Below are 22,676 nucleotides of genomic sequence, written 5' to 3'. Positions count from 1 at the left end.
AAGAGTAACAGGTGCATCACCAATTAAGAAGAGGATGGCTCTAGAGGCAAGATCAGTTAGTTGGTGTTTTTGGTGGTGGTTGTTTTAAAGAAAACCAAGCAGGAAATAATGGGGCCTCAACTGAGCCAAAGGAGGTGGTGACTGAGAGATAACAACGTGTCCAACCAGTAGGACTCAGGGAGGGGCTGGCTGTACTTAAGGGGGGAGGATTCCAAGAGGCCCCTGGCCTGGGCAATCTTGGGTGCATGACGGAATGACAGGGGCTGCGTTTTGTGCCACCTACCCCTGTCTCTGGGCACCCTGATTAGACCGGGGAACGAGCACCTTACAGATATTTAAATCAAGTATAAAAATGAGGGAAGGACAAGAGGGAAGGACTGAGAATGGTGGTTACCCCTGAATGGGTTTTCATGGGGTGGGGGTGGAGGGTGTGGTTTTGGATTCTTCTCGAGCGTTTTAACTGCAAAACAAAAGCTGATGTCAATGTAACATTAAGTGGTGTCGCATTTCCGTGAGCACACGGATGTCCCATTGTTTTCTGCAGTCTTCTTGTGCTGGAACTAAATTGAATAAGCAAATGGCAACACAATGGGGTTAGAGTCGGAGGAGCCTAAGCTCTATTAAGGGGTTAAACGAGAAAGCAGCGGGCGGGGGGAGGGGGGGTTGGGCGGTGGGGGTCTCAGTCTTTGTGCGCACAGCACGTGTGAAGAGCAAAGCCTCGGGGACCTGCTCTCCCCTGGGTGGGTGAGGGTGGGCGGGGGAGGAGGAGCGCGCGCGAAGCTTCCAGCCCGGCCCCGCCCCGGCCCCGCCCCATTCCTCCCGGCCCCGCCCCTACCGCTCCCGCAGGGCTCCCGCCTGTTGCAGCTCCTCCTCCTTCCGTGACGCCGCCTCCCGTTTCTAGGTAACGAAGGGGGGTTTAAACAACGCTGCCGCTACCTGCAGGACCCCGTCTTCTCGGCCCCTTAACCCTCGGACCCCGAGAGCCATGGCCCTGCCGCTGCTGCCTGGCAACAGCTTCAACCGCAATGTGAGTAGTGAGGGCGCCCGAGGTCAGAGGTCCTGGCCAGAATCTGGGGTCCAGGTGTGGTCACCTCCCCGAACCCTACTCAGCCCTCCCGCTGCTGTTCGACCTGTGGATTGGGCACAACTCGCACCAAACTTTGTAGGCTGGTGAAACCCTTACTCTCTGCGTCCCCCTCCCCCTGTCTCTCCACTGGCATCTGGATGCTTTAACTACATTAGATACATAAGGAGAGTCTTTATTTGGCAGGACCCGCCAAGGTAGCCAGTGGTAGTGACGGTGATAACAATCATCGTTACGCATTTAAGGAATGCCAGGTGTTGTCCTTTAGTCACCCGAGGCGCCATTTGATGCGTAGCTATTATCTTTATTCCCATTTTACAGTTGAAGAAACCGAGGCACAGAGCGATGAGTCACTCACTCACAGGCCGGAGCTACCCAGTTTCAGTGTGAAATTGGGTTTCTTCCAGGCAGCCTGACTTCACAGCCTAGGTGCCTAGGCGCTGACTTTAATATACCCTGTGTGAAAGAAACACAGTTACTGTTACTAAAGCGAAGAAACCTGGAGCTCTGAGGCTGCCCGGGGCAAGTAGGAAACGTTTATTCCACCGGCCTATGAAATTTGATCCTAAACTTTATAGCGGGAAGCATCCAAGCTTGGAGGAGTTTTTCTCTTTGTTTAGAATTGGGAGGCCTTCATTTCAAAGCGAGGTAAACCCATTTGACTTTATGGATTCGGAAGTGCCTGTTTCCAAGTTGTTGGCCCTTCAAGTCCCAGTTTTCTTTGCAGCTTCGGGCCACTGGATTCTGATCTCCACGGGTCAGTTGGCCGGACCAGCTTGCACTGGTTTGTGCATTTTTTTTTTTTTTTTTGGCTGAGGGGGTAGGGGCTGCTAGCATCGCCCTTTGCTGAGAGGAAGCTAGCCACACAGGTAAGACAGACCCCAGAGAGGCAGGGCATGAAAAAAAAAAAAAATTCCAGAAGTAAAGAAGCAGGCTGTGTCAGAGTAATTGTGATAAATATTGTAAGTAATGGGATGATCACAAAACGAACCTCAAGAAACAAAATATTACTAGTATTCCAAAAGCCTCTCCCTCACTGGGCGTTGCTCGATTTAGCAAATTCAAATATATGTCCTCAATACTGCATGGGACCTGCTTATACTAAAAGATTATTTTTGTTTGTCTCAAATTCAAATTTAACTGAACATCTTATATATGTGTATTTTTAAGTTTATTAGAGAGAGAGAGAGAGAGAGAGAGAGAGCGCGAGCGTGTGCGCGCGCGCACACACACGAGCAGGTGCATGCATGAGCAGGAGGGGAGCAGGGAGAGCGCAAGAGAATCCCAAGCAGGCTCTACACTGTCAGCGCAGAGCCCGATGCGGGGCTCGAACTCCTGAACCACGAGATCATAACCTGAGCCGAAATGGAGAGTGGGATGCTTAACCGACTGAGCCACCCAGGCGCCCCTGAACATCTTCTGTTTTACGTGGCAACCCTACGTATCACCCTTTCTGGTCATTACCCCTTTCCTACTGTCCAGAGTTAACCATCCTGGCTGCCCGTGACTATAGTTAAGTTTTGTTTGCTTTTCATAAATGTCTGGGGTCCTTTTGTGACTTGAGTTTTTTGAAGCTCAGTATTGTTTGTGAGATTTGTTTATGCGGCTGTCTGTGGAGGTAATTTGCACATTTTCATTGCTCTTTAGTATTCCATTGTGTGAGTATGACATTTATATACTCCCTTTAGTCTTGAGAAGAGATTTGGTATGTTTGGGGTTATTAAGAAGCGGTTGTTCACGTCTGTTGGTACAATCGCTAGATCATATGGTTTCTCTCCGTTCAGCTTTAGTACACACTATCAAAGTGCGTCTGCCGTTTTAAATATCCACTAGCGTTTTATGTTCCTGTCTCTCCACATTCTAACACTCGATATTGCTGGTCTTTCACATTTTACTTATTTTGATCGGCGAGTGTAGCGAAACTGTAGTATCAGTCTGCACCCAACCTGATTCCTAAGGAACTTGAGCATGCATTTACACATTTATTGGTCATTTCTCTTTTGTGTAGTGTCTGTGTATGTCTTGTCTAATTTTCTACTAGGTTGCCTCTCCCCTCCCCCCCCCTTTTTTTTTTTACTTCTATAGGTTTTGGGTAGGACTCTTTCTGTCAGACATCTGTGTTGCAAACCTCTTCTTGTCTGTGGTTGGCGTTTTCACTTAGTGGTGTGTTTGATGAGTAATTTTTCCTTTAGATTAGTGGTTTTTGTTTCCTCTTGAAGAAACTGCTCCTTATGTCAAGTTCATGGTATTTTTCTGTGTTATCTATTGGAAATTTTGTTTTTACCTTTCACATTTATTTATTTAGTTTTGTGTTTGTCCATTCATTTTTGAGAGAGACACAAACAGCGCGAGCAGAGGAGGGTCGGGGACAGAGAGAATCCCAAGGAGGCTCCGCACTGTCGGTGCAGAGCCGGACACGGGGCTCGAACGCTCAAAACCGGGAGATCGTGACCTGAGCTGAAACTGAGAGTTGGACACTTAATCGACTGAGCCACCCAGGTGCCCCTTACCTTTGACATTTAGATTTCTAATCTAACTAGTAAAAATGTGTGTGTGTGTGTGTGTGTGTGTGTGTGTGTGAGAGAGAGAGAGAGAGAGAGAGAGAGAAAAGAAGTAGGGGGTCCGGTTGTATTTTTTCCCATATGGATATTCAGTTGACCCAGAACCATTTGTTAAAGGATACAATTGAATTGAGTTAAGTTGTAAGATCTTACTAGCTTTATTCAGCGATTCATGAATGGACAGCATCCAGTTGAGCAGACAGAAAACTCCGAAGAGCTGTCCCGGGAGGACCAAGACGTTTCATAGGCAGAAGGGGAACGTTATACTAGGCAAAAATTGAATTGGTTACCATTAAGTTATTTTCTTTTTACGGGGTGGCAGATTACCTAACTAGTGCTGATCGGGAGATTCATGATTGGCTGGTTTAAGATTCTCTTTCTGGGATATCCCAAACTGTAAGTTAAGTTTCAGTTCGTGACCTGGGCCTTAGCATGATCAGCTCCATTTAGGGCCTGCTGTCTTGTCTTTTTAACACAGTTTCTCTACTTCTCTGCCATAGGGATCCAAATACACGTGGGCCCGCTTCTAGATGCGTGAGTGTATTTGAAAAAAAGTATTTACTTGATGCCTCAGACCAGTAGGAGCGTGTGCGTGCGGGCGGGCACGCGCGCGCGCGTTTTAGGGAATGACCATATACTTACTAGGTACCTCGGGCTGTCATTTAACAAATCACTATTTGTATATTGGGCGTCCTTGTCTGTGTCCAAATCAGATGGCTGCATTAAAAAAAAAAAAATTGTTACACTAACCTTGGTACGGATTGTGTTGTCAAAAAGTGGTTATTTTAAAAAGTTGTACTTAGTTAAAAGATCAGACATTGTGTGGTGCCTAGAATGGTCAAAAAGTCAGTAGAGCCAAATCCGCTCCCCCCCATCCTGTTTTTAATCAGTCCCCACCTCTTGCCTATTACAGAGTCTTGCATGCTGAATTCAGTTGTCAAGAGAAAAACCTTGGCCTCCTGGAGATAGCATAATTACTGGTTGTTTGGGTTTAAAATTCTAACACAAGCTAACTTTTCCTGCTTAGAAATTAAAAAAGGAACTTGTTTCTCCCCTTAATTAGCTGCTGGTAGTCGTGAGCAATTGATTGATTGCTGCCCACAGCTAGGTGATGTGCATCCTATACGAGAAGTATTTCTAAAATATACGCATTTGTACACATTGATGACATTGAAATTGTTCGGATGTGAACTAATTGAAAACCTTAGGGAAAGGTCACAGCTAAATTCCAGACCCACGGTATATTTTTCCAACAATTTACAGGCTGGGTTTATTTTGAGCTAAGAGAATTCCAGGTATAGTGTTCAAAATAAGAGGGTCTTAAAAAGGACATTTCCAGCCAGAGCTGAAAATCTTTTCCACGGAATTTTGGACAGATGTTTGTATAGCTGATCCTGAATGCCCCTAATGAATAATGAGTACACTTTGTGTTTTTGTTTTTTTTTAAATTTTTTTAACGTTTATTTATTTTTGAGACAGAGAGAGAGCATGAACGGGGGAGGGTCAGAGAGAGAGGGAGACACAGAATCTGAAACAGGCTCCGGGCTCTGAGCTGTCAGCACAGAGCCCGACGCGGGGCTCGAACTCACAGACTGCGAGATCATGACCCCAGCCGAAGTTGGACGCTCAACCGACTGAGCCACCCAGGCGCCCCCACTTTGTGTTTTTTGTATGAAGCTATCTTGCTACCATCTTGGGAGGGTTTGTTGTAAATAGTCCATTTCTAATTGATGGTGAAGCAACTGTTTCCTTAAGAAGAAAAACAAAATTATTGGAATTCACAGCAGTAGAATGAAACAAATTCAGAATCTCCCTGCCTCTCTTACAAAAGGGTGTGGGCAATATCTTGAAATTTATTTTTACCTAGACTAATATACGCCTATTTACTAATCTATAAGGAAATCACCTTGGGGAAAGTTACTAGCCACGTAAAAAAACAGCTGAAGGGCACACTAGGCGTAATACCTAGTATACATATTGACTTCATCATGTGATGTTAGATAAATCCATTTAAATTTAGCTCAATGACAAAGATAATAGTAAAACAATCACTTTATTCACAAGGGGGAGGGTTTTCCCGATCCAAAGTTCTGCTTACAGATTTCCTGGTTATAGTCTTCGTGGTCAATTCGATCGCCTTAAAATAAACTACATCAGGTGCAAACCCCTCAACCTGACGCCAAGCCCATTGGAGTTTGCCAGTCACGTTATAAGACCAATTTAATGAGTCGTGACCAGCATTTAAACAAACAAACAAACAAACAAACAAACAAACAAAATGGACTAGAAAAGAATAAAAAATCATGAGTAGTGCATGATGCATGGGAACAGTTCAGTATTGTTTCATGAACGTTTGCTTCTGTAACACATGTGCGTGTGAACTGGGTTGCACTAAAACCTGTTTGTTATTGTGGTTAAAGAGTGGGAAATACTCTCTCATTAGAGCGGTCTCCACAGTTCTTGCCTCTATTTTATTTTAATTTTTCAAATGTTTATTTTTGAGAGAGCACAAGCAGGGGGAGGGGTAGTGAGGGGGGACAGAAGATCCAAAGTGGGCTCTGTGCTGACAGCAGGGAGCCTGATGTGGGGCTTAAACTAACGGTGGGATCATGACCTGAGCTGAAGCCGGGCACTCAACCAGCTGAACCACTCAGGTGCCTCTCTTGTCTCTGTTTTTTGTTTTTTTTATTTTTTAATTTTTTTTTATTTTAATGTTTGTTTATTTTTGAGACAGAGTGTGAGTGGGGGAGGGACAGAAAGAGAGGGAGACAGAATCCGAAGCAGGCTCCAAGCTCCGAGTCGTCAGCACAGAGCCTGACGTGGGGCTTGAACTCCTGAACCATGAGATCATGACCTGAGCTGAAACTGGACACTTAACTGACTGAACCACCCAGGCGCCCCTCTTGTCTCTATTTTAAATTCAGATGTTCAGTTTCCTTCCAGGCCAGATCTAGTCTCTTACCCTTTAGGAAGCCTCAACAGATCCTAGTTAGATTTTTTTTTAATTGCTGTAAAATTCATATAAAATTAACCACTAACATTTTATTTTTTTTATTTATTTTTTTTAATGTTTATTTATTTTTGAGACAGAGACAGAGCATGAACGGGGGAGGGTCAGAGAGAGAGGGAGACACAGAATCGGAAGCAGGCTCCAGGCTCTGAGTTGTCAGCACAGAGCCCGACGCGGGGCTCGAACTCACGGACCGTGAGATCATGGCCTGAGCCGAAGTCGGAAGCTTAACCGACTGAGCCACCCAGGCACCCCTAACCACTAACATTTTAAAGTGTACCTACCATTCAGTGGCATTTGATGCCTTCACCAAATGTTTTGCGACTATCACCTTTATCTAGTTCAAAGACATTGTGATCATCCCAGATTTGAATCTTTTTACCTTTTCAGCTCTGGGGGGACTCCTGTGTACAAGTGATTTGTACAGCCCATGGTATGATAGCATGATCCATGAATTGTTGATGAAATGATCCAGTAATAATGGTCTCTTCTCCATAAAGGCTAATCAGTTTCTGTGGATTTGTTGATTTCAGTCCACTTACCTGCTCTGTGTGGTTTTCCCTTTCCCGCAAAGGATGCGAACTGTAATGGAAGGTGGGGAGCATCGTAGAGGAAACTTTAGGGGCTTTTTCTTTACTGTAAAATTTCCTACTTGATTCTTTCCCCTGTTTCCCTTATCCAAGTAGACCTAAAAATCCTCTTATAGTTTCTACTGTAGAGGGCCTTAGTAAGGTATGATATGTGGTACATGGGATGAGCAAAAGTCGTTTTCCTTCCTATTTAAAACTAAAAATGACCAGTTTTTCTTGAAAAGCAAATACGCGATCAAGCTTAGCTTACTTACGTTTCTTTCCTTTTTAGACATTAAAAAATTTCATAAGGCAGCATAATACATTTCTGTTCAGTAACGGTTTTAATCTGAGATGGGGTTTACTTTTTTAAAAAGTAGGCTCAGTTGAGTTACTTTAAATGAAGGTTGTAAATTCATTTTAATTAATGCTGTTTACACCATGAAAACACATTGACAGTGTTAAATAAGTTACTGAAACCATATGGCAAAGCGATAGGAATAAAAACCTAGCCTAAGACTTATTTATTTAAAGTTTATTTTGAGAGAGAGAGGGAGAGCTTGAGTAGGGGCAGAGAGAGAGACAGGATCCCAAGCAGGCTCTGTGCTGTCAATGCAAAGCCCAAGTGGGGCTCAAACCTTCCAACCTGGAGGTCATGACCTGAGCTGAAATCAAGAGTTCGATGCTCAGCCGACTGAGCCACCTAGGTGTCCTGAGTTTTGAGAGTTCTTTAAACATTCTGGATACAAGTCCATTGTTGGATATGTGCTTAGCAAATATTGTCTCCCAGTCTGTGGCTCGAATTTTCATTCTCTTAAAACAAGGCTAGAAAATATGCATACATTTTTAAAGATAAAATACAACATGAATCCAAACTGATATTTCCAATGCAAATGAAGGATTATAAGGTTTTTATTTAACTTCTTTGATTCTGTATTTATCTTTTACTTATATTGAGAATCTTGATTCATAAGGATGTTAGCATAATTATTTTCTTACTTTATCCTACCATAAGGATATACATCCATATAATAGTTTCCGATCAATAATAACATTATTAACAATTTGAGTTTTGAAATGGTTTCAGATATCTTTGTAGTTCTTTTGTTTTATATATCGCATTAGGAATGATTGGTCAAGTTATTATTATTTTTAACATTTATTTTTGAGAGAGTGCGAGTAGGGGAGGAGCAGAGAGAGAAGGAGACACAAAATCTGAAGCAGGCTCCAGGCTCTGAGCCATCAGTATAGAGCCCCACGTGGGGCTCAAACCCGTTAACCTTGAGATTATGACCTGAGCCTAAGTCAGATGCTTAACTAACCGACTGAGCCACCCAGGTGCCCCAAATTATTGTTTAAAAAAAATTTTTTTTTTAATGTTTGTTTATTTTTGAGACTGAGAGAGACACAGAGTGTGAGCGGGGAAGGGACAGAGAGAGAGGGAGACACAGAATCCAAAGCAGGCTCCAGGCTCTGAGTTGTCCACACAGAGCCCGATGTGGGGCTCGAACTCACGAACCACAAGATCATGACCTGAGCTGAAGTCTGATGCTTAACCGACTGAGCCACCCAGGTGCCCCAGTGGGTTTTAATTTCACTGAAATGATTCCTGATAATTATGGTTAGGTCACCAGCTCAGTACCCAGTTAGGTTTGTTTGTTCTGTTTTGCTGTTGCTTTTTAACTTTAAGAACTTTGTTTTATTATGGTGTAAAACTAAAACATTTATAGGGTTTCAAAGTCAAATTTACGAAGTGAGGTGCATTTAGACAAGTACAGCTTTTATCCCTGTTCCTTTAATCGTGCTATCTCCCCCTTCTCTCTATAAGTGACTTAACCCAAAACTTCCATTTTTTATTTTTTTTGTTTTGAAACAGCAAATTATAATGGTGTATACTCCATTCACAGCTGCATAGTCCTCTGTTGTGTGCACATACCAGAGTTTACTCAACACATCCCCTTTTGATGTGTAGTTGCATTTTTTTCCCCAGTCTTTTGCTATCATGAGTATTGCTGCAATAAATAGCCAAAGTTGTGCTTCAAAAGAAACGACTGAAAAAGTAAAAAGGCTGCCTACAATATGGGAGAAAATACCTGCAAAGTATATGTGTGATGAGGGACTTATATCCCGTATATCTAAAAATGAGCACAGGATCTGAATAGACATTGCTTCAGAAAACCTTTCCAAATAGCCAGTGAACCCATGGAAAGATGCTCAATATCAGTAGTCATTAGGAAAATGCAAATCAGAGCCCCGGTGAGCTATTATTACTCTATACCGCCTAGGACGGGTATAACAAAAAGAGACAGTAACAAGTGGTGGCAGAGATGTGGAGATACTGGAATCCTCGCGCGTTGCTGGTAGGAATATAAAATCGTGTTGCTGTCACGGAAAAGTCTGCAGTTTGACAAAAGTTGAAACGGATAGTTACTGGGGTGCCTGGGTGGCTCTATCAGTTAAGCATCCGACTTCGGGTTAGGTCATGATCTCGCTGCTCATGGGTTTGAGCCCTGTGTCGGGTTCTACTGACAGCTCAGAGCCTGGAGCCTGCTTCGGATTCTGTCTCCGTCTCTCTCTGCCCCTCCCCTGCTCATGCTCTGTCATGCGTTTTCTCTCTCTCTCTCTCTCTCTGAAATATAAATAAAACATAAAAAGTAGACCTGGAGTTACTATATGATGTAGCACGCCCAGGTGTATACCCAAGAGAAAAGAAAACCTGTATCTACAAAAAAAGAAAAAAAGGGAACGTGAACGTTTATAACAACATTATTCATAATAGTCAAAATGTAGAAATAAGCCAGATGTCCGTCAGCTGATGAACGGATAAATAAAATGTGGCCTATCCATCCAATGGAATATTTGGCTACAAAACTAACAATACATGGGGCACCTGGGGGGCTCAGTAAGTTAAGCATCTGACTCTTCATTTTGGCTCAGGTTCATGATCTCCCGGTTCATGAGATCAAGCCTCATGTTAGGCTCTGTGCTGACAGCGTGGAGCCTGCTTGGGATTCTCTTTTTCCCCCTCTCCATCTGCCCCTCCCTCTCTCGCGCTCTCTCAAAATAAATATTTAAACAATCTACTGACACATGCTACGACATGAATGAACCTCACAAACATACTGCACACCGTATGCAAAGGACTGCGTGTTGTATGATCCCATTTATGTGACAGGTGCAAAATATGCAAATCTGTAGAGGCAGAAAGTAGATAAGTAGTTGCCTAGGCCAGTGGGCGGGCGGGGGGGGGGGGTGGCGAGGGGATAAAATGGGAGTGAGGGCTTATGGGAATGAGGTTTCTTTTGGGGATGATGAAAGTGTTTCTAACTTTGCACAACTTTGTAATTGTAGTTAAACTCCATTGAGTTGTGTATTTTAAATGGGTGAGCTTTATGGTATATAAACTATAATTCAATAAAATGGTTAGAAAATAAATAGCCAAAGAAAGGAATCGGTGGCAAGGAATCGCTGGACAGACCGACGGTAGATATCCAGCGCTATTCCTAACTGTTCATTTGGGGCTCGGGAATCAGAGTCACTCTGCCTCTTTGGGAATCAAACACGTAACTTTGGTCGCTTTTGTATTCTGTTCTGGACTTTATAGCTGCGTCACTTGGGAGAGATCCTTTGGGCTCTCTCCTTGACAGAATACCTGACTCACAGTGGCTTAAGCCAAATCGATTTTTCTCATTGGAAGAACTCTAGGGGTGTGGCGGTTTTAGGTTTGGGCAGTGGCTGATGAATGTCATGAAGGGCTCAGACTCTTTTTATCTCTCCGTTCTGTCATCATTAGAAGGTTGGCTTTGCTTTCCCGGCTCTGTGGCCTCATGGTTGCCAGGTGGTTGCTTCAGCTCCAGCCATCACAACTTCTCATGACCGTGTTCAAGACCAGTAGGAAGGAGAGGGAGGCAAAAACACTCTTATATCAGAAAACAAAGTGTTGCTCACCCCCCACCCCCAGTAGATGTCCCCCTTACATCTTCTTGGCTAAAATTGAGTCACACGGCTCTCCTTTGCCAAAGGGGTATTGGGAACTTGATTTTTCACCATCTATTTTTGGACCTGGGAAAGACAAAAAGCAGTAAATAATGGCTTTGGGGAGCTCACAAACTTTGCCACACCAGCCACAGACTCGATACCTGTGAGTCTAGATGCCTCCTCGGCCTTAGCATCCCTTTCTTTAAAATATTTTTGTGGTTTTTTTTTTTTAAGTTTATTTATTCTGAGAGAGAGGTAGTTGGGAAGGCACAGAGAGAGAGAGGGTGAGAGAGAGAATTCCAAGCAGGCTCTGTGCTGTCAGTGCGGAGCCCTACGTGGGACTCGAGCTCAAGAACCATGAGATCATGACCTGAATTGAAATCAAGAGTCGGACGCTTAAGCGACTGAGCCTCCCAGGGGCCCCTTTGTTTGTGTGTTTTCATACACAGGTAACACACGAGTATACCATTATGGTAAAAAATTCAAACAATACTGTTTTTTTTCTTACCAGTCTTCCTCTCCATAGTGGAAAGCAAGCCTAATACTCCAGTGAAACCAGCATACTCACGGTCTGTCCTTTGGCTATATTTTGGACTTAATTATTAAACCACTCCATTATTTTTTTAATGTTTATTAATTTTTGAGTGGGGGATGGGCAGAGGGAGAGGGAGACACAGAATCCAAAGCAGGCTCCAGGCTCCGAGCCATCAGCACAGAGCCCGACGCGGGGCTCGAACTCGTGGACCGTGAGATCATGACCTGAGCCGAAGTCGGCCGCTTGACTGACTGAGCCACCCAGGTGCCCCCTGAACCACTCAATTATGGGTTTACTTGCCTCCATCCTGTCACTCCCTTTCCTCTTCCCATCCAGATCGTAGCCTTCCCCCGCGGGTTGGCTCTACTCCCCGCTTCTTATTAAAGCCTTCCCTGACCATTTCAGTAGGAACCCTCTCTCCATCTGCACATCCCTCAACGCACCTATGGTGTCCACACCACCCATTCACTGGCTTGTTGCCTGTGTTGTGTTTTGCGTTCTTTATGTGTGATCGTGACATTCCTCAGCTGACCGAAGAGACTGTGCTCGATTGCTCTTCGGGTCGCCTTTCCTTACCCTTAGAAGTTGCGTGTCGATTGCCTCTGTCCACCTGTAGCAGCCATGCCTAAAAGCCCGAAGGCATCGTCGCAGTTTGGGAGAATCCTCTCCGGAATTAGCTTCTTGCTTGTGTGTTCCGCTGTGGACCAGAGCATTTCTTATTTTAGCAACAGTAAATATAAGCGGGGAAGAAAGTCCTTGGCTTTTGTGGCTTAAATGGGCTTCCACAAAGCGGCCGGGAGAGCATGAAAATGTCAGGTACAAGTTGTGACTCAAAGCCTCTCCTATGGCCCGTTGTGCCATGCAGAGGGACACTTCTCTCTTCCTCGTGGGCGTCCAGTTTGGCTTTTTCTGGAAGCCGCACATTTTCCCCTGAGCATTCATTTAGGCAGGGCCCCTTAAGAGGCCAGTCACCCAACGACAGGATTCTAGATCCTCACGAGTGCAAATGTAAAGGGATTTTTTGGGCCACTTCCTGAGAAGTTTATCCTGTGACTATGGCCGTAGAGAGGGCAGAGCCTGCTCTGGAGGGGAGGGCGTCCCTGAAGCATAAGGAAGCGGGAGGTGGGCGTTTTCACTCCCTCCCTCATTAACCAGGCCCTCAGATACCTGAATTCGACCTGGAAATGCTCTACTGTGACAAAGTGACCGGCTTGGCCAGCTGAAGGCCAAACTAACCCTGTGCTTCATCCCCAAGGAGGGGATGGTCACCGTTCCTAGAGTTTTGGGGAGAACAGGTCGATTCACATGGCTTACAGTTAATTTAGACTACCTGTTGTTCATCACATGAGTTTGGCAGTTGAAGCGGAAATGGTGGTTTTATCATTTATGGGACTATTTCCATCTCATTTTTGGGAGACTTAAATCCTTTATTGCTCGGCTGTGTTCATGTTCATACTTCATGCTTTATACAAAGGCACCTGTGTGGGATGTTTCCTAGTCACCAAGGGAAGTGGACCCTCTCCTTGGTTTTATTGTTAATTGAAATTTTTGCTGAGGAAATTCTAGATTCGCGTGTAGTCCTAAGAAATAATAGTTCACGTGTAGTTCTAAGAGGGATCCCGTGTACCCTTTACTCAGTTGCCCATTGGTAACATTTTGCAAAAAACTATAGTATAATAGCACAACCAGATAGTAACGTTCCGATAACCCACGGATCTTAAGATTTCCCCAGCTTCGGGGCGCCTGGGTGGCTCAGTGGGTTAAGCGTCTGGACTCTTGATTTTGGCTCAGGTCATGATCTGACAGTTCACGAGTTCAAGGACCATGTTGGGCTCTGTGCTAACAGTGCAAAGCCTGCTTGGGATTCTTTCTCTCCACTCCGCCCCCCTCTCAAACTACATAAATAAACATTAGAAGGTAAAAGATTTCCCCAGCTTTACTTATACTCATTTGCGTCTGTGCATTTAGTCTATACGTTTCACCACATGTGTAGGTTGCTGTGGTCACCCTGACAGGGAAGATACAGACCAGTTCCATCATCACAGGGATCTGTCCTGTTGCCCTTTGATAACCCTACCCACCCCCACCCACATCCTTCCCATCAACTGCCAACTCCCTTCCCCCACCCCCCATGCTGATATCTCTGACTCTTGGCGACCACTAATCTGTTCTCCATTTCTTTCTTTAAAAAAAAATTTTGTTTAATGTTTATTGCTGAGACAATGCGAGAGACAGAGTGCAAGCGGGGGAGGGGCAGAGAGAGAGGGAGACACAGAATCTGAAGCAGGTTCCAGGCTCTGAGCTGTCAGCACAGAGCCCGACGCGGGGCTCGAACTCACAGACCGTGAGATCATGACCTGAGTCGAAGTTGGACGCTTAACCGACTGAGCCACCCGGGCGCCCCCACGTGTGCTCATTTTCTGAGAGAAGTGTCCAAGAGTGCAATTGCTGGGTCATATGGTAATTACATGTTTAGTTTTATAAAAAAACAAAAGCGAACTTACCAAGCTAATTTTGAGAGTGTGTGTACCATTTCACATTCCCGAGAGCAGCATGTGAGTGATGTAGTTTGTCTACATCCTCGTCAGCATTTAGTGTTGTCACTATTTTTTATTTTAGCTGATAGGCAGTGTAGGGATATCGGACTGTGGGCTTAAATTGGCATTTCTCTGATGGCTTATGTATGAGTTGAATATCTTTTCATGTGCTTATTTGCCATCTGTGTATCCACCTTGGTGAAATGTCTGTTTATATCTTTTGCCTGTTTCTAATTGGATTGTGTTTTCACTGTTGAGCTTTGAGAATTCTTTATATATTCTAGATACTAGCCCTTCATCTAAGATGTGGTTTGCACATATTTTCTCCCAGTCTGTAGCTTGTCTTTTCATCCCGTTAACTGTCTCTTTGCATAGCAAAAAAGTTTCTAATTTTGATGAGGTCCAATTTATCAATTTTTCTTTTTATGGATCATGCTTTTGACGTTAAGTCTCAGAACTCTCTGCCCAGCTCTGGATTCTGAAGATTTTCTCCTATGTTTTTTTCCTAAAATTTTCATAGTTTTACATGTTCTGTTCAAGGCTGTGATCCATTTCGAGTTGATTTTTGTATACGGTATGATGTTTAGGTCATGATCCATTTCATTTTGTCCATGGTTATCTAATTACTCCACCATTTGTTGAAAAGGTTATCCTTCCTCTATTGAATTGTGCTTTGCACCTTTGTAAAAACTCGTTTGAGCATTTTGGAGTGTTCTCTATTCTGTTCTGTTGGTCTATGTGTCCATCCTCCTGCCAATCCTACCGTTTTGATCACTATGGTAATATAGTAAACCTTAATATCAGGTGTAGTGATTCCTTCCGCTTTTCTTTCATAAGTATCTTCTGTGTCTGGAGCCTGTACCTTCCGTAGGAATTTGAGAATAAACTTGTCTGTGTCTACAAATAACTTTGCTGGGATTTTGATAGGAATTGCAGTAAACTTCTAGATCATTTTGGGGAGAATCGGCATCTTTACTACGTAGAGTCTCCCAATCCATGAGCATGCTGTGTCTCTCCATTTCTTTAGGTTGTCTTTGATTTTTTTTTTCACCAGCATTTTGTACTTTTCAACCCACAGATCCTGTGTGTGCTTCATATTTCATTTTTCTCTGGAGAGATTGTAAATGACATCGTGTCTTAAATTTCAGTTTCATGGGGTGCCTGGGTGGTTCAGTTGGTTAATTTGACCAACTCTTGATTAGGACTCAGGTCATGATCTCACAGTTCATGAGTTCAAGCCTGGCATCGGGCTCTGTGCTGACAGTGTGGAGCCTGCTTGGGATTCTCTCTCTGTACCTCCTGTGCACTCTCTCTCTCTCAAAATAAAGAAATAAACTTAAAATAAATTTGTTTCATATGTCCAGCATTAGTATATAGAAGTGTGATTGACTTTTGTGTGTTGATTTGCATCCTGTGACCCTGCTGAATTCAATTATTAGTTGGAGGAATTTTTCTTTTTTTGTAAATTCCATGAATTGTTTTTTACATAAACAATCTTGTCACCTACAAATAGGGACAATTCCTTTTCTTCCTTTCCCATCTAGTATCCCTTCATTATTACTTTTTTTTTTGCCTTTCATGGTGGGTAGAACTTCTAATAATGTGTTGAATCAGAGTATGAGAGCAGACATTCTTGCTTTTTGTTCTTTAAAAAAATTTTTAATTTAAAATTTGACTTTATTATTTTTTTATATAATTTATTGTCAAGTTAGCTAACATACAGTGTAGACCGCATGCTCTTGGCTTCGGGAGTAGATTCCCATGATCCGTGACTTACATATATAACACCCAGTGCTCATCCCAACAAGTGCCTTCCTCAATACCCATCACCCATTTTCCTTTGTTCTTGATCTTGGGAGAACATTTAGTCTTTCACTATGAAGTATGATGTTAGCTATAGGTTTTTTGTGGATGCCCTTTATCAAATCATTCCCCTGTATTCTTAACTTTTGGGGGGTCTTTATCATGAACCGGGTATTGGATTTTATCGAATGTGTTTAACCTGTATTAACTGATACTAACATTTGAGTTTTCTTTTCTATTTGTTGATATGGTAGATTACATTGATTTTTTTTTTTTTTCAAATGTTAGCCAGCCTTGCATAACACATATCCCATGGTCATAGTGTATAATTCCTTTTATACAGTGCCAGGCTCCATTTGCTTTTTTTTTTTTTTTTTTTCTTTGTGGCAGATTTTTTCATTTATGTTCATGAGAGATTTTGGTCTGTAGTTTTCTTTTTTTTTGAACTGTTTCTCCGGTTTGGGTATCAAGATAATACTGACTTAATAAAATGAATTGGGGAGACTTCCCTCCTCTTTATTTTCAGGAAGACAGTGTACAAAATTGGTGCTAATTTTTGTTTAAATATTCTCCAGTAAAGCCAGCGGGGCATAGGGGTTGCTTTTTGGCTTTAGTTATTTATTATTGTGTTTTGGCTATTAGTTATAAATTCAGGCTCTTTAGTAATTTATTTTAAAATTTTATTTGCATGTTTTAATTTTTTTTGATTTTTTATTTATTTTTGAGACAGAAAGCAGGAGCTGGGGAGGGGCAGAGGGAGAGGCAGACAGGAAGTGAAGTGGGCTCCGTGTTGATAGCACAGAGCCCAGTGTGGGGCTCGAACTCACAAGCCCTGAGATCATGACCTGAGCTGAAGGACACTCAGCTGACTGAGCCACCCAGGTACCCTGTAAATTCAGGCTCTTTAGAGGTTACTATTCAGATTATTTCATCTTGACTGTATTTGGTAGTTTATGGTTTTGAGAAATTGGTTCCATTTATTTTATTAAAAAAAATTTTTTTTAATGTTTATTTGTGAGAGACAGAGTGTGAGTGGGGGAGGGGCAGAGAGAGAGGGAGACACAGAATGTGAAGCAGGCTCCAGGCTCCGAGCTGTCAGCACAGAGCCTGTCGCAGGGCTCGAACTCACGGACTGTGAGATCATGACCTGAGCCGAAGTCAGACGCTCAACCGACTGAGCCACCCAGGTACCCCTATTTTATTTTTTTTTTATTTCAGAGAAAGCACAAGCTGGGGAAAGGGGCAGAGGGGGAGAGAGAGAGAGAGAGAGAGAGAGAGAGAATGAATGAATAAATGAATGAATGAATCCTAAGCAGGCTCTTTGCTCACCATGGAGCCCCACGCGGGGCTCCATCCCACAATCCTGGGACCGTGACCTGAGCTGAAATCAAGAGTCGGACACTCAACTGACCGAGCCACCCAGGTGCCCTGGTTCCGTTTTTTCAAGTTGTTGAATTTATGTGCATAAAGTTGGTCAGAGTGTTCCCTCATTATCTTTTTAATGGCCATGGCATCTGTGAAGATAACCCCTATTTCATTTCTTATATTGGTGATTTGTATCTTAACTCTTTTTAAAAATGTTTCAGTCTTGCTAGAGATTAGCTTTACTAATATGTATTTTTTATTTTTTTGTTTTAAAATTTTTTTAATTTATTTTTGAGAGAGAGCAAGTGCACGTGCACACGCATGGGAGGGACAGAGAGAGAGGGGGGGGGGGGAGACACAGAATCTGAAGACAGGCTCCAGACTCTGAGCTGTCAGCACAGAGCCCGACATGGGGCCCGAACCCACGAACCTTGAGATCATGACCCGAGCCAGAGTCAGATGCTTCACCGACTGAGCCACCCAGGCACCCCACTAATAAGTATTTTTTGAAGAACAAATTTTGTATTTGATGGATGTTTCTCTATTTTCCTATTTTTATCAGCTTCCCTGATTTCTGCTCTAATCTTTATTATTTCCTTCTTTGTGCTTGCTTTTATTTTACTCTTCTTTTTCTAGTTTCTCGAAGTAGGAACGTAGGGTATTGATTTGACATCTTTCTTCATTTCTTTTTCTTTCTTCTTTTTTTTTTAATGCTTATTTTTGAGAGAGAGCGTGAACAGGGGAGGGGCAGAGAGAGGGGGAGACACAGAATCCCAAGCAGGCTCCAGGCTCCGAGCCATCAGTGCAGAGCTTGACGCAGGGCTCGAACCCACAAAGCATGAGATCACGAACTGACCTGAAGTTGGACGCTTAACCCATTGAGCCACCCAGGAGCCCAAGACCTTTCCTAATTCCTAATACCAGTATTTAGTGCTAAATTTCCTCAACGCTGTTTTAGCTGCATCCCACATATTTTGATATGTTGTATTTTCATTTTCTTTCAGTTCCATGTGTTTTCTAAACTTTCTTTTGAGATTCCCTCTTTGACCCATATACTATTTAAAAGTGTTGTTGAATTTTCAAATATTTGGAGATTTTTTTTCCTGTTGTCTTTCTGTTATCGATTTCCAGTTTGATTCCATTATCATCAGAGAATACAGCGGTTATGATTTTAACTCTTAAATTTGCCAAAGCTGCTCTTATGGTCCGGGATACGGTCTGTGTTGGTGAATGTTCCAGGCGCACTTGAGAAGAGTATGTATCCTGCTGTCGTTGGTCATATGTGTTGGTTGCGGTCCGCTTCTCCTCTTAACTGTATCAGTTTTGCTTCACCTATTTTGAGGCGCTGTTGTTTGGTGCACACACATCTCAGTTTGTTGTATCTTTCTGGTGGATCGATTCTTTTATCCTTGTAAATGTCTCTATTCTCTCTAGTAATTCTCTTTGCCCCGCAGTCTAGCGTATCAGATATTGATATAGCCGCTTTTGCTGTCTTACAATTGGTATTTGCCTGGCGTGTCTTTTTTTCATATTCTTTACTTTCAGCTGACTTACGTCCTTGAATTTGAAATCAGTTTCCTGTGAATAGCAAGTAGTTGATGATGCTTTATAAATGCACCCTGCAAATCTCTTTTGATTACTGTATTTAGATCATTTACACTTAAGCTGATTATTGATGTGTTAATGCTTATGTCTGATATATTATTTCTGTTTCTTTCCTTTGTCTCTCTTCTTTCCAATGGGATACTGATACTTTTTTTTTTTTTTTTTTTTTTAGGATTCCATCTTGATTTATTTATAGTATTTTTGGATATATAGCTTCCAAAAATTTTTTATTATGGAAGTATAGTTGACATGCAATGTTATATTAGTTTCTGGTATACAGTATAGTGACTGAGAGGTACAAACTTCCATTTGTAAAATAAATAAGTCACAGGGATGAAAAGTACAGCATAGGGAACTCAGCCAGTAATATTGTAATGACATGGTGACCACGCTTAACTGTGGTGACAGTTACGTGATGTGTAGAATTGTCAAGGCACTGTGTTGAGTGTATCTCGTTTTTTTAATTTTTTTTTTTTTTTTTTTTTTTTTTTTTTTTTTTTTAGCGTTTATTTATTTTTGAGACAGAGACAAAGCATGAACGGGGGAGGGTCAGAGAGAGGGAGACACAGAATCTGAAACAGGCTCCAGGCTCTGAGCTGTCAGCACAGAGCCCGACGCGGGGCTCAAACTCACAGACCACGAGATCATGACCTGGGCCGAAGTCAGCCGCTTAACCGACTGAGCCACCCAGGCGCCCCCTAAAATATTTTTTTAATGTTTATTTTTGTGTCTGAGAGAGAAAGAGAGAGAGAGAGCACGGGGGAAGGACCGAGAGAGAGGAGGACAGAGGATCCAAGGCGGGCTCTGTGCTGACAGCAGAGAGCCTGATGCAGGGCTCAAACTCCGGAACCGTAAGATCGTGATCTGAGCCGAAATCAAAGAGTCTGATATTTAACCGTCTGAGCCACCCGAGCACCCCAAGCGTATCTCTTAGCATAGTTTCCCTAGTGGTTGTTCTGGATTTCATAGTATATATGTGTGACTTACGTGGAATGAAGCATAGAAACCTCACTTCTGTTCAGGTCTCTATACCTTTCCCATTTTTAAATACTATTGTCAGATTGTTGGGGAGGGAGTGGGAAGTCAGATGTGACTCTTGTGCTGTGTTGCAGGTTCTTTGATTTTTTTTTTTTTTTTTTTGGTGCCATCTTCTTTGACCCTCAGCTTGCCTAGGATGCCATTCTAGATGGTGTGTTACTACAGGAGTGCTGAACTTGGCAGTTAGGAAGAGCTCACTTCAGCCTCCCTACCCCCAGCGCACATACACGCGCACGTGAGAACGCACGCACACACAGGCTCTCACACTCGTGAACCTCCATCCATGAACAACTCCCTGATTTTACCCTTGAGGTATACTTTCTTCCATAATATCCTTAAAGAAGGTACTGGGCCAGGTCATGAGCTCCTGGTTTCCATCTCCAGATACATTGCCCGTGTGTATACCACTCACAGCTGCTTTTAGCTTTTCTATTCTTCTAGTCTCATCAGTGGAACCAGGTGCCCCTCTTCATAAATTCTAGAATTAATCCCCAATAGATCCCTTAAGTCAGCAAAGGTGATAAATTTTCCTTCTATTTTTTGTGCTCAAAGTTTCAGAAGAGGTTTTTTTTTTGTTTTTTTTTTGTTTTTTGTCAATGTATAAAGAAAATTACTGGTTGGATCACTTAATAATCTTATTCTGTTTAAAAAAAAAAACATTCAAGCACAACTTTCGGAAACTAAATGTATTAGTTTGTAATGCTTTCTACTGCGAATAATGGAATACTTGACCCATAGAGGCTTAGAACAAGCAGGGATTTATTTTTTTCACCAAGCAGGCAGTCTGGAGGTAGGTGGCTGCTGGCATTCATTTAAAGGGTCCACTTTGAGCCAGCATCTCTGGGATCCTCCCCACCTTTCTCCTCATGATCTCAATGGGGCTGCTGTAGCTCCAGCCATCACATACGCATCTCAAGGCAAGAAAAGGTGAGCTAGGAGCAGCGTCACTTGCATTTGTCCCTTGGCTCAAGTGGAAAAAAAAGCCTTTTCCAGACTCCCAGAACAGACTTCTGAAAAGGAGGCTGAGGAAACAAGTGGAGTGTTTTGCCTTTTCTGGCTTCCAAAAGGAGACCAGCAAGGGAGAAGCAATTTGGGAATGGATGTACTAATCAACTACAATAAGCTGACAGTTTTACCTGACTTTTGGGGAAGTCATTAGAATTCTTTTTACTGATTGGTGCTTGGGGTTTAATTATTTAGAGAAAAAAATATCAAAGTTTTTTGAGGAAGGGGCTGTGCATCTCTTTAGATCTTACTTAAATTTTATTTTCCACCCTACTGATTTAAATACATTATTAAATATGTAAAACCAGGATGCTTGGGTGGCTCAGTCTGTTGAGCGTCCAACTCTTGATTTTTGGCTCAGATTTGTGGGATTGAGCCCCGTGTTGGGCTCTGCAGTGACAGCATAGAGCCTGCTTAGGATTTTCTTTCTCTCTCTCTCTCTGCCACTCCCCTGCTTGTGCTCGCTCTCTCTCTCTCCCTCTCAGAATAAACACACACACACACACACACATGCTAATGTTACATATGTAACACCAATCTTATTATTATATTGAGCTGATGGCTAAGAGTCATGAGCACAACAATTTTCCAAGTTAGGTTTGGAAAGAGAGGAAAATTAGCTTAAAAAATGTTTGAAGTTTCCTTGACTTGGCTTTTTTGTTTTTACATTTGGGGTTTCTTTGAGTGATTTAGCTTTATTAATAAGTAATGGTAGCTTTCATGCTCTTATTTTCCTGAGCTCTAAGATCCCACTATACCTGAGGCAATTTTGTTGTTATTTTCTCTGGGAGGTTCACAGCATCTACTGAATGACTTTTTTTTTCTCTATAAAAGTACAGAAAACAAGAAAAGAGAAAATGAATTCTTAAAATAAATATGACATGAAGGGAGAAAAAAACATCTATTCGTGGAGCAGAAGCCGACCAGTCTCAAACCTGATGAAGCAGGAATATCTAAGAATGATAGTTTTAGTAATTCTAGATCATACGTTCCATTAACCTCAAAAACACAGAAAAGTAGGTTGTTGTTAATGTACATCAAAGTATTAAGTACTGGGGCGCCCGGGTGGCTCAGTCGGTAAAGTGTCCTTCTTCGGCTCAGGTCATGATCTCAAGGTTCGTGAGTTCGAGCCCCGCATCGGGCTCTGTGCCGACAGCTCGGAGCCTGGAGCCTGCTTCGGATTCTGTGTTTCCCTCTCTCTCTGCCCCTCCCCCACTCACAGTCTGCCTGTCTCGCTCTCTGTCTCAAAAATAAACATTTAAAAACTATATTAAATCTGGGACGCCTGGGTGGCTTCGTCGGTTAAGCTTCCCACTTTGGCTCAGGTCATGATCTCATGGTTCATGGGTTCCGGCCCCACATCGGGCTCTGTGCTGACACACAGAGCCTGGAGCCTGCTTCGGGTTCTGTGTCTCCCTCTCTCTCTCCCCTAACCCTGCTCATGTTCTGTCTGTCTCTCTCTCTCTCTCTCTCAGAAATAAACATTAAAATATATACATATATATGTGTATATATATATATATATAAAATGTACATGTATATACGTATATATATATAAAATGTATATGTGTGTATATGTATATATG

General features: G+C 42.7%; 1 protein-coding gene across 1 annotated transcript in view; it reads left to right on the top strand.

The window, feature by feature from the left end:
• The first annotated feature begins 927 nt into the window (after positions 1–927).
• EFHC2 (EF-hand domain containing 2) overlaps positions 928–22,676 on the top strand; it is a 198,046-nt gene continuing 176,297 nt past the window's right edge. Inside the window, exon 1 of the mRNA XM_007081628.3 lies at positions 928–1,027. Within this exon, the coding sequence (XP_007081690.2) occupies positions 986–1,027 (42 nt within the window). The 5' untranslated portion in view covers positions 928–985. The remainder of the gene's footprint in view (positions 1,028–22,676) is intronic.

This window comes from Panthera tigris, chromosome X, assembly GCF_018350195.1.
Source record: "Panthera tigris isolate Pti1 chromosome X, P.tigris_Pti1_mat1.1, whole genome shotgun sequence".
Lineage (NCBI taxonomy): Eukaryota > Metazoa > Chordata > Mammalia > Carnivora > Felidae > Panthera > Panthera tigris.
This window is presented reverse-complemented; position numbering and strand designations above follow the sequence as displayed.